This window comes from Vidua macroura, chromosome 12 (genome assembly GCF_024509145.1).
Source record: "Vidua macroura isolate BioBank_ID:100142 chromosome 12, ASM2450914v1, whole genome shotgun sequence".
Lineage (NCBI taxonomy): Eukaryota > Metazoa > Chordata > Aves > Passeriformes > Viduidae > Vidua > Vidua macroura.
Window position 1 is genome coordinate 12,282,005 of NC_071582.1, and position 11,331 is coordinate 12,293,335.

Here is an 11,331-nt window from a genome sequence, read left to right on the forward strand (position 1 = left end):
GCAGACTGCACTTTGCATCTGCTTCATGATAAAAAAAAAATCTTGTGAAAACTCATGTAACCTTAACTGCCATCAAGTACTGTTGCTTCATAATAGGGATACTACTAATGAAATAAACAAGCTTTGAGGTTATGAAAGCTAAGATGACTACAACTGTGAATCAAGATAAAATTAAGTATCCCATAATTTGTGTTAAACTAAATATTTTACACTCATAAATTTCAAGATCAGCCTTTAGGAAGACTGGAGTAATTTACATTATAATTTATAGATGACAGTGTATATTATTTTCAAAAGTGAAAAAAAATAGTTCATTATGCTTCCAAGAAGAAAAATCTTTTTAATAAACTTGTCATAAACTAAAATGAATAATTTCAATTTCCTTAAAGAAATTTCCTTAGAGAATAATAAAAATTACTAAAATGGAAAAGTAATTAATCATAAACCTGCCTTCCAAGTGTTATAGTGTGTATATATATATATATATATATATATATATATATATATATGACTACTAGTTTTTGCCATGTAGCTGTTGAATTAGCACATACAAATTACTATTTGCAGTTATCATGCATTCAGGAGAGAATACACCTGAGAATTGCATTATGACCATTTGCAATGCTTCTGTTCTGCTGAGTTGCTTCTTCTGAACCTTTTGATGAGTATAATGTGTGACCAAAAAGCTTTTTGTATGTATTTTTGGCACAGTTTTTTTGGTATTATTGTCAACAATTTACTTTGTTTCTTTGATAGGAGCAGCAGGAAGACTTCAAAAAAGCTATATTGGAGGGTATAGAGACAACCAGACTTCAAGTAAGTAATGAAAGTTTCCATTTATTAGGAATGTTATTTTCAACAGTTGCTAAAAGTATTCTTTGCAGTAAAGACATGGGTCTCTGTTCTTATCTCATTATCTGTAAACTGGATGTCTCCTTGACATAGGTCTAAAACGTTCTAGTGTTTAGGGATGTAAAGAAATATTTTTTATGCACACAACCACACATCAGATAGGTATTTTGGACACAAACACACAGAGGCTCGTGTATGTTTATGTGTGTGGGGTGTATTCTGTAAGAGGCAAGGGTGAAAAGGGTGGTAACAACTTCCTAACTGTTATAATTTTAGGAATCAAAAGCAGGGCACAATAAATTCTTACATTTTATTCAGGTAACCACGGAGGTAATAAATGAGTAAGCCCTATTCCACTCTACACATAGTCCTAGTTTGTGATGAAACCACCTTTCTCTTTTTGCAAAAGAAATACTTTGTTATCAAAAGTTGACCACTTCAGTACATAGTCCAACAATGTGTAATTGCTATGAAGAAGTATTTCCATAAGGAAATTGCTGTCATAACCCATAGGTTTTTACATGACAGGAGTTTACTACATTTTGTTGCTATTTTAAGTGGATGCAAATTGAAATTTAGTTTCTGCCAGACCCACATTCTTATATAAAAACTGATCGCCAACAAAGGCATGAAACAGATGAGCTGAACATGATGCTTGTAGGGATCCAGTGTAATTGACATTTCTGTAGTTCTATCCTATTGTAACATTCCCTTGCAAGGAACTCTTTTGGTGTGGGTCAGGAGTCTTAATGTGTGCCTGAAAATGTTACAGCTGGTGGCTACTGTGAGAAGAGCATTTTAATTGTGCATGCACTATTAAATGAACGCACTCAACTTGTGCATTTCAATGCAGTGAGGTATTTGAAGTACATCCAGAAATGTGGAAGAGTCCTGGCCAGTCCTAAAAAGAAAAACTGGGCAGATTGTGTTCCAAGAGTAGTAGTTGAAAGCAATAATGGTAATGATGACTGATGGTAAATATAATTTTTTTTTTTTTGGTAGGGTCTTCAAACTGACAGTGATCTACAACAATCCAGTTCTTGTGGTGGGTTCACTGACCCTCTGACAGCCCACTCAGAGCAGTGTAAGTCTGGGCTCTCTTCAGGTCCCCTAATGTCTCTAACTTGCCTTGCTAGTGGGTATCCTAAGAAGATGCAAAGGAAACACAAATGGTTAAATAATCTCGAAATATTTTCATGTTTGGTAGTACTTGAATCTTCTGCTTCTTGTGGTTCTTCTAGCCATGCCAGGTCAGTTCTGTTACCTTGGATTTGCCACAGACAGCCAGAGTTGTAAAAAGTGAAGTGATCTGGTTAGGACTGCAGACTTCTTTTAAAGTTGTGGGTCAGGCTTGTTTCATGAGAGCTACATTAAGGTGTCTGTTTGTTCACTATTAGGAAACAGGTGACAGTGACAGCTGCCATTCTTTGACCAGTTACAAATCTCCTTCATTTGTAGTGTACAGCAAGAGCAGGAGAGCATCGAGTGAAGACACGCAGCAAGTTGACTCTAAAGCAGCCTTACTGACGGTTTGTATCAACCTTTTTTGATATTCTTGAGCAGAACTAGAAGCTGAACAAATAAAGGAGAAGAAACAGATAAAGAGTAATACTGATTTGTGGACTTGCTTGTTCTAGGAGGCAACAGGAGACCTGTTTTCACTAAGGGAAGAAGTTGTGTATGTTCTCAATACAAAAATCTGTGCTGTTTTCTGTTTGTAGAAATAAAATCAAAATTCTTTTCTTTTAAGGAAAAGAATTACTTTTATAATCCATAAACAGTAGTGAATATAGACCCTTATTTATTCTTTTAATGGTAGTTACTATTTCTCAGTTGTATTTGAGTCTCTGCATTCAACTGCAGTTCAGTACAGCCTGGTTTATTTCCAATAAACAGACTGTCCTCCAAGAGCTTAAAACACATTACCACCCCACCTCCAACTGAATATACTGTGCTTTCCTTACAAAACTGAAGCCCTCTTTGTTTTCCATCTCCTTTGTTTTAAAGGATTGGCTACAAGGCAGACCCTCAAATAGCAGTCAAATGTAAGTAAGCTTTCTACTAATGGAGCAATTTTATTGCTCTGTATTTTGATCTGTTTTTCTTTTTGGTTGTCTTTGGCTATAGTGGTATTTAGTTGCATTTAATGAGAAAAAAAACCTCCATGAAGTTTGGTTTTTTTTTTCTAATAAATAACTAAATGTATTCACTGGAATCATAGGATCATCATCGAATGGTTTGGGTTGAAAGGCTCTCCCAGCCTGTCTCTGGAGCAGAGGGGCTCCAGCCCTCTGAGTATCTTTGTGGCCTCCTGGGTTCTCTCCAACAGGTCCTTTTTACCTTGGGGGCCCCAGAGATGGCCACAGTGCTCCAGCTGGGGTGTCTTGCAGAATCATCCCCTCAGCCTGCTGGTCACTCTTCTTGGGATGCAGCCCAGGACTGGGGTGGCTCCCTGGGCTGTGGGTGCTCTTGGGTGGGTCAGGTTGAGCTCTCATCATGCTTTAACAGGTCCTGTTCAGATTAATGGTGTCACACCATTTGGAGGGCAAAACATGAAAATGTGTTGACACATAATGGTAAAGGTCTTTACCCAGCCTTTCAAACTGTAACCACCTCTGAAATTATGCAGACATTGCTCTTGTTAGCAATTACCCCCGAGTTAACTGTTAAAGCCATTACCTTATTTATCTGATAACAGAAGGCTAAGCTGTTGTGAACAAGTTTTAATTAAAGCACCTCTGTGGGAACGAGCTCTTGTGATGCAAATTTTACATAATGTTGTGCATGACTTGGAGGTATTTAAAGCGTAGCTCTAAAAACATGAGATTACTTAACAGCTTTCCATTACTATTTTGTAATTAAGAAACCTGTACTGCCCTTGAAAAATAGGCTAACAGGATAAAAGTGGTACTGTGAGGTTAACAAGGTGACCTAGTATGATATGTCAAAATCAGGGAATACAGAGTAAGTTTTGAAGGTGACTGTTTTTTTTGTGGCATTTGACAGGCCATCAGAAGAAGATGCATTGAATGGTAAGTTTTCTTTCTGCTCTAAAGTGAGAGATTTTTATATATAACCAACTGCTTGGGTCTTGTATGGGAATGTATTTCATTGACAGCAATTTGGAATTTATTGGACACACAATACTGTGATTTTTAAAAATTTAATTTTTCTTTTTTTTTAAATAAACAGCGAACCATTAAGCTCTACAATTTTTTTTCCCTGAGGTAAAGACTTAAGTGCAATATCTAATTATCTTCACAGCAGATTCTTTTCAAACTGTAGTAACTTGGCAGTTGATCTTAGTGTCTGGTATTTTAATACATAAATCAGTAGCTAGAGTATCTCTTTTTTTTCTTCTTTTTTCTCCTTAATCTCTTTTCAGGTATTGCTTCTCCTTTCAAGCCCATCATGGATATCAATTACTATTACTCAGGTCAGTCCCTCTTACGAACTAATGCTTATATTTTTATTGACATTTATAAGATCCTTAAACTTCAACAAATGCTGTAATTCTCCTTTAGCTGTAGAAAGAAATAACCTAATGAGATTATCACAGAGCATTCCATTCACTCCTGTGCCTCCAAGAGGTAAGAATTGTATTTCTTGTTGCTGGTTCTCTGTGGTCTTTTGGGGAAGAAAAGCAAACCTTATATGGATTCTAATTTGGTTTGATCCTTCTAATATTGAAGGATCAAGGCAAAGTTCACAGTTTCTCACAGCATGTGTGAAACTGAACTAAAAGAAGTCTGTCTTAGAACGCTCAGAAATATATGTGAGTATGACACCTTTTCTAGGGCAATTCACTTGATTATGAAATGTAGATTTAATTATAGTTGTCCTCAGAAATGGTGTTACAGTGATGGTAGTATTGTGCTAACAGTTTTATAACAAACTATTCTGGAAGGATTCCTTTAAGGTGTCTTCACTTGTTTAAACAAGCATTTATTCAGTGTTCTTAGTGCTGTTTGAGCAGTGTCATTAATAGATCTAAACAGGACAAATTTTGCAGCTCTGTGAAAAAAGCTGCAGAGGGGTCATCCCACTAGGCAGTTTAAATTTTTTGCTAATTCAGAATGCTTGTAATGACTTAAAACTGCAGCTTGTTGTAAGAAATGATGTGTTTTCAGTGCTTTTAATTTCAAACTTGGAAAATTCAGTTCAGTGATTGCTCTTGTGCTGCGCCGCAGGTGAACCGGTCACTGTGTATCGCCTTGAAGAAAGTTCTCCCAGCATCCTGAACAACAGCATGTCCTCCTGGTCACAGCTGGGGCTCTGTGCTAAAATTGAATTTTTAAGTAAAGAGGAGATGGGAGGAGGCTTACGTCGTGCTCTCAAAGTTGTATGCACGTGGTCAGAATATGATATACTGAAATCTGGACATCTTTATATCATCAAGTCTTTTCTTCCTGAAGTTGTGAATACTTGGTCAAGCATTTATAAGGAGGACACTGTGTTGCATTTGTGCTTGAGAGTAAGTTCTATCTTTGTCAATTATTAAACATGGACAGGCATTATATGTTAAACAGGAATTATTTTCCCACCTGTAAACTAGTATATACTTACTAAAATAGGAAAAAAAGTTAGTCAGGGGTTCTGTATGAGCAAAAGGGTTAAAAACTCTGCTCCAGAATAGCTTATTTAATCAAAGAGCTCAAATTCTTAAAATACAGATATAATTTAAAAACCAAGTAATCTGTTACCCTGTCTTGGGGGAATAGACACTGTTCCCACTGCCTGCTTGGCTCTCTGCTGTCCCTGTTCTGTTAAGCAGCTAATGAGGTGTGGGTTTGACTCACAGGAAATTCAGCAGCAGAGAGCAGCACAGAAGCTCACCTTTGCATTCAACCAGATGAAGCCCAAATCCATCCCATACTCTCCAAGGTGAGTGTATTTAAACTGCCATTATACTGCATGCTTTTGGCTCAGGGGAATGCCTACAGGTTGTTAACAGATGTATGTATTACAAATATATTAAGATACTCATATGTGGATATAGGAGCATATTTTCATATGTGGATGTCATGGTATATTGCTGTGAATGTGGCAGGCAGAATTGTCCTTGGCAGAATTTTCCACTGGTATTTTCTGCATTGATTCTAATCTGTGTGATAATGGCTTTGTATAATAGTTTAAAAATATTTAAATTGTTAGTAAATCAAATAAGAATTAATAGTAAAGATAGATCTCTATTTTGGAACTATATTAATTAAGTGTACTTTTTACTAGGTTCTTGGAAGTTTTCCTGTTATATTGCCACTCTGCTGGCCAGTGGTTTGCAGTTGAAGAGTGCATGACTGGAGAGTTTAGAAAATATAATAACAATAATGGTGATGAAATAATCCCAACTAACATGCTGGAGGAGGTTATGCTGGCTTTCAGCCACTGGACATATGAGTATACAAGAGGAGAACTGTTGGTATTAGATCTGCAAGGTAACACCCTGACTTTGAAACTTGGGGTCAAGGTCTATGTGGGTTTTCCTTTTGATAGCATTTTGTTAAGAATTTGTATGTTTGTAATAAACATCAAGCATTATTTAGTGCTTCTTCTTCTAGGTAGTTAGGATCTAATTTTGATTTTGTTATTTAATCATATTATGATGAAGATTGGGAAGGACCTCTAAGATCATTGAGTCCAACTTTAGCCAGCACTGCCAAGTCCAACATACTCCATATGCCCAGGGGCACCCCTAAAGAGCTTTTAAATCCCTGCAGGGATGGTGACTGCACCACTTCCCTGGGCAGCTGTTCCAGTGCTTGGCAACCTTTTCAGTGAATATATTTTACCTCATATCCAACCTAAACCTCCCCATGTGTAAATTCAGGCCATTTTTTTGCCCTACTGCTGGGGACCAACCCCCACCTGGCTACAGTCTCCTTTCCAGTAGTTCTAGACAGGGATGAGGTCTCCCCTGAGCCTCCTCTTCCCCAGGATAAACACCCCCAGCTCCCTCAGCTGCTCCTCATAGGAACTGTGCTCCAGACCCTTCACCAGCTTGTTAATTCTAATATGGTATTGAATCTTACAGCAACACAGAGAATATAAATATATACATATCTTCCTAATGAAATGTGGCATAAAAAATGCTATTTTTGGCACATTTGCGTAGTGCCAATGTGGTAAGCTGGTTTTATCCTGAACTCTGTGCCAGATATTCTGGCAGTGAGAACTGTATAGGAGATTTTTCTCATGGGTGAAAATTCAAGCTAGGAAATGCAAAAAATAGATGGAAGAAATCTGAGAAGTACAAAGTGCTTGCTTAGGAGCAATTTTCTAAGGGTAGAGAATCACGTGCACTTTGGGTTGTGTTTGTTGTGGGTTTTTTTCTGTTTTTATTCTTGGAAAAGCTGAGAATTCATAGCTAAGGATTCCAAGGCTTTTTAATATTAATATATTTATGTAATCAGAAGTGAATCAGATTTAACTTTTTTCTTCATGTGCTGTCTGAAGGTGTTGGTGAAAATTTGACAGATCCCTCTGTGATAAAAGCTGGGGAAAAAAGGTAAGGATAAAGAAAGACTTAAAGTATTGTAAAACTTTCACTGGAAAGAGAACAGATGCAAGTGATGTTGATGTGCACTTTGTGTCTAAGGTCATACGATATGGTGTTCGGTCCGGCCAATCTGGGAGAGGATGCAATAAAAAACTTCAGAGCAAAACACCACTGTAATTCCTGCTGCAGGAAACTGAAACTTCCTGGTAAGAGCTCCAGGACCCTCCTTCTGAGACACTGATGTCATGAGATGTTGTATGGTACCTAATGAAATAGTCAAGGCATGCTGTGAAAGTGCAATTTTGTAATTTGACTTCAGGCTTCTGATTGCACCTCTGATAAAAACATCCCTTTCTTGACAGTGCATATTCTGGAATTCATCTTTATAAGTGCATTTGCATATCCAATTCTTTGCTAGATGTTTATTCCCAATTGATTCTACTAGCTCAAGAAATAGTAATCATTACGACTTTGTTCTGTTTGCACAGATCTGAAGAGGAATGACTACACACCTGACAAGATGATATTTCCTCAGGACGATGCCCCTGAATTGACAATTCAGCCTGGAAGCTGCACCAAAGATTCTGATCCGGCCAATTCTATTCGTCTGATGCTCTGATGATGTGACCAACTCAGTGGCTTTGTTCAAACTTCATGGAACCTCACAAAGTTGTCACTTATCTTTTCCTCATTATAATGAAAAGAAAGACTTGTCAAAACAAGGATTACTGTCTTATAAGTGGAATTTTGGCTGGTCCATAATCTAAGGATTTTACGACTTGTGATAACCATCTAAAGAGCAGCGTGGCAGCTGATCATTCTAAAGGTGGAATAATGCCAAGTATTTAAAATGTGTTTTTAAAGGGGCTTTTTAAGCAGAAAGTTTTATTTTTTATTTTATTTTGGTTTAGTGGAGGATTTTCTTCCTGTAATCCTGTGGTGGAAAATATGCCTTCCACCAAAAGGATTTTGGTAGTTGCTGTTTTAAGGTAAAGCATTTGTCTTTTTGGCATTTGTCTTACTGTCAATGAGCAAAACCAGGAGAAAGCACCTACCTCTGTAATGCCAGAGTATTCTTAGAGAGTTTTTGGAAGTGTTCCACTAATATTTTCTCACCAGGTGTCTTTTAATCTAACCTTTTGAAGAGGACAGAGCCAAATGAGGTGTACATAGGATGCCAATAGACTGAAGTTGAAGGTAGGAACTTGATCTGTTCCAAAAGAGAGAGAGTGTCTCCTGAATCAGGATTCTTTCAGCTTCATGACTGTAAAACTGGGCTTGGTTGTTTTTGTTTTGTGAAATAGAGCCTGAATTGTGCATAATGAAATTTCTTGTTTTACACATTTCAATTTTATCAAGTCACTGTCAAATAGTAACAAAGCCATGATAGACTGGTATAATCATATTTAATAGAAGAATTAGTTTGTGCTGGTCCAAATAAGTTGCCTTGTAAGAACACAAGTTGGAAGTGCTTTCCCTTGTACGTATGTAGTGACTGCTTCAGAAGTTCTGCCTTCCAAAGATCTGCTAAACCAGTATATCGAAACCGAATGTACACATAACTTGTAAATGTATTTAAAATTGTGTAGGAAACATCTTTAATGTTATGTTATTTGTGGTACTTACTTAAGAGAGACTAGGGTCGGATTAGCATTGTGTAAAGTACGGGAGATTGCAATGCACCTTCATGCCAATAAAATGTAATTTAACTGTCCCAAATATTGTTGAGCATTCAGCAAGAAAAGAACCTGTTGTCCAACTGAAGTTTCATGCTGCGATTTTTTTTTTTTGTTACATAGGTACTAATTTGTAATTTTTAATTAAAAGGGCAGTATATAGCTCTATAAATTTTTTATTCAGTAGTGTATCTTATAGATACAGACCTAAGGCACGAACACAATAGTTGTTTAAATGGTGTTTTATGTTTGATGGGGAAAGGTAAAATGTTATAAGGATATAATACTGTATACATTTTGTATATCATTAAATCTTTAAAGAATCTAAAATAAATTTATTCTTGTTTACAGACTTCTGCTCTTGTCTCAGTCTGAAAGGTTATTTTGGTGCATTTAAGTAACTCTTAATGCAGAAAAGTAGAATTTGCTATGCTGGATCGAAGTAGTTGTTAGCCTTTGAGGTATCACAACTTTAGCCAACAGCAGAAACTAGGGAGGTAAAAAAGCGAAAACTGTCATAGTTGCTAAACACATGTGAGGGGATTAATGAGTAAATGAGTCAAAAATAGCTCTTCACAATGTTTAATTAGGAGCTGCTTCTTAGAGATGCCTGACGGCATCACCTCCTGTTGCTGGGAGGGAATGGGCAGATATTTCAGATGTACTTGCACCTTCCTAATGCCAAGTAACAGCAGCACTGAGTCTGTAAGTGTGACTGGCTCTGCAAATTGAGAGATTTCTAGAGGAGTCTCTGGTGTTTTGAAAATGTGACCAAATTTCAGTGTATGAAAGAAGAAAAACATTTTCATTACATTTTAAGTAAAAGCTGGGAAACTTTGTTTCTTGACAAATACTTCACTAGGCAGTTATTTTTTAGCTGTGTTACTGCTCTTCAGTAGTTCTGCTTGTGACTAATTTCTTAGCAAAATAAACAGATGTGATCACCTTGTGATGGGTGTGAGTGATCAAGGGGAGTGTTCCTTCTGCTCAGTCTTGCAGTGACTCAGGCTCTGAAGCTTTTTCAAGACCAAAAGGGAAAAATGTGGTTGGGAAATGCCTGTAAGATTTGGAGTGGTTACCACTGTTCATATTTCTGTACATCTGCCTGGCATGAGCAGTAGCTTACTCTGTGTGACTTACAGCTTGAATTACATGAGAAGTGTATGTCTAAATTGAGGGGGGAGAAATGTGTAACTTTCAGAAGTGGTCTGCCTCATACTTGCAGGAAAAAAAAATATTTGTGTTAAGTACCCTTTAGGGAAGGAATTGGAGAAGTGTGGTGGCCAAGGACAAAAACAAGTTGGCTTGAAAAAGAAGCCTGACTCTGTTTGGACAGTGCCACATCCTGCTGATGTTGGGCGGTAGGAACAGGAAAACTATTCCATGAAATTCAATTTGTTTGACAACATCAAGTGACACTCGTCTGCTGAAACCTCATCAGTCTTGAAATGCTCTATAAACAGGGAGGAGTTGTGATCCTTCAGCTTTTAAATTTCCTTTATGTTACCAAAATGGAGGAAAGTGATGGAACTGGAACTTCTGATAACTATTCAAGAACTAAAGTATTGGCATATCTTCTTAGAACCTAGCTTTTAAATACAGGAATATAATTCAAACTTAATTATTTTTTAGTCAAAATCTGAAATGCTTCAGTGAATTTCCTACTAGGAGGGTATTTAAAATAGTATTTATCATATAGGGAAATTAATAAGCTACATAATTTAGACTTTTAATTAATCCACCAAAGTCATTGCTGACTGCTTTCTTGCAGAATTTAGGTGGTGAAACATTTCAGAGAAAACCAATCCCAAATGCATTGTGGCAAAATATATGAGCCGGTTTTTTAGCTGCTGCTCAGCAGCTTTGTGATTTGGAAAAGGAGGGGTTTGGTTTTTAAGCCTGACAGTGATTTCCTACACATTAAATCTTTGTAGTTGAATCTCAACTTAATGCCATAACTGTTAACAATGCAGGAATTTGGAGAGGGAAAAAGACTACAGCTGGAGACTTGTTAGTAACAGTTCATATTAAATGTTCCTAAAAGACCAGTTGGGAAAAAAATAGGACTTTTTAATATGTAACAAGGCCTCTGAAAAAAGTTCTGATGTTTTAATGTTTCTTTTCTCGATTAACACTTTTCCTTGCAATAATCTCCTTTGTGGTGAGACTAATGGGAAGTTAATTCTCAGCCCCAGAGTTTGCAGTTGGTAGCATCCATCTGAATTTGTGTATCATGTTACATTAAATAGTAAGTCAAAGTCTTGATTCAGATTCCACAAAAAGTGGGAATAAACATATCCAGTTCCA

At 36.9% G+C, this 11,331-nt stretch overlaps 1 protein-coding gene across 1 annotated transcript in view; it reads left to right on the plus strand.

Moving 5' to 3' along the window:
• Positions 1-9,376, plus strand: part of TRPM7 (transient receptor potential cation channel subfamily M member 7) — a 33,673-nt gene extending 24,297 nt beyond the window's left edge. Inside the window, exons 28-40 of the mRNA XM_053988704.1 lie at positions 757-816; positions 1,855-1,936; positions 2,311-2,381; positions 2,860-2,897; positions 3,859-3,884; positions 4,238-4,288; positions 4,377-4,442; positions 5,043-5,326; positions 5,654-5,736; positions 6,082-6,287; positions 7,306-7,357; positions 7,448-7,554; positions 7,837-9,376. Of these exons, the coding sequence (XP_053844679.1) occupies positions 757-816; positions 1,855-1,936; positions 2,311-2,381; positions 2,860-2,897; positions 3,859-3,884; positions 4,238-4,288; positions 4,377-4,442; positions 5,043-5,326; positions 5,654-5,736; positions 6,082-6,287; positions 7,306-7,357; positions 7,448-7,554; positions 7,837-7,967 (1,257 nt within the window). The 3' untranslated portion in view covers positions 7,968-9,376. The remainder of the gene's footprint in view (positions 1-756; positions 817-1,854; positions 1,937-2,310; positions 2,382-2,859; positions 2,898-3,858; positions 3,885-4,237; positions 4,289-4,376; positions 4,443-5,042; positions 5,327-5,653; positions 5,737-6,081; positions 6,288-7,305; positions 7,358-7,447; positions 7,555-7,836) is intronic.
• Positions 9,377-11,331: the final 1,955 nt, after the last annotated feature.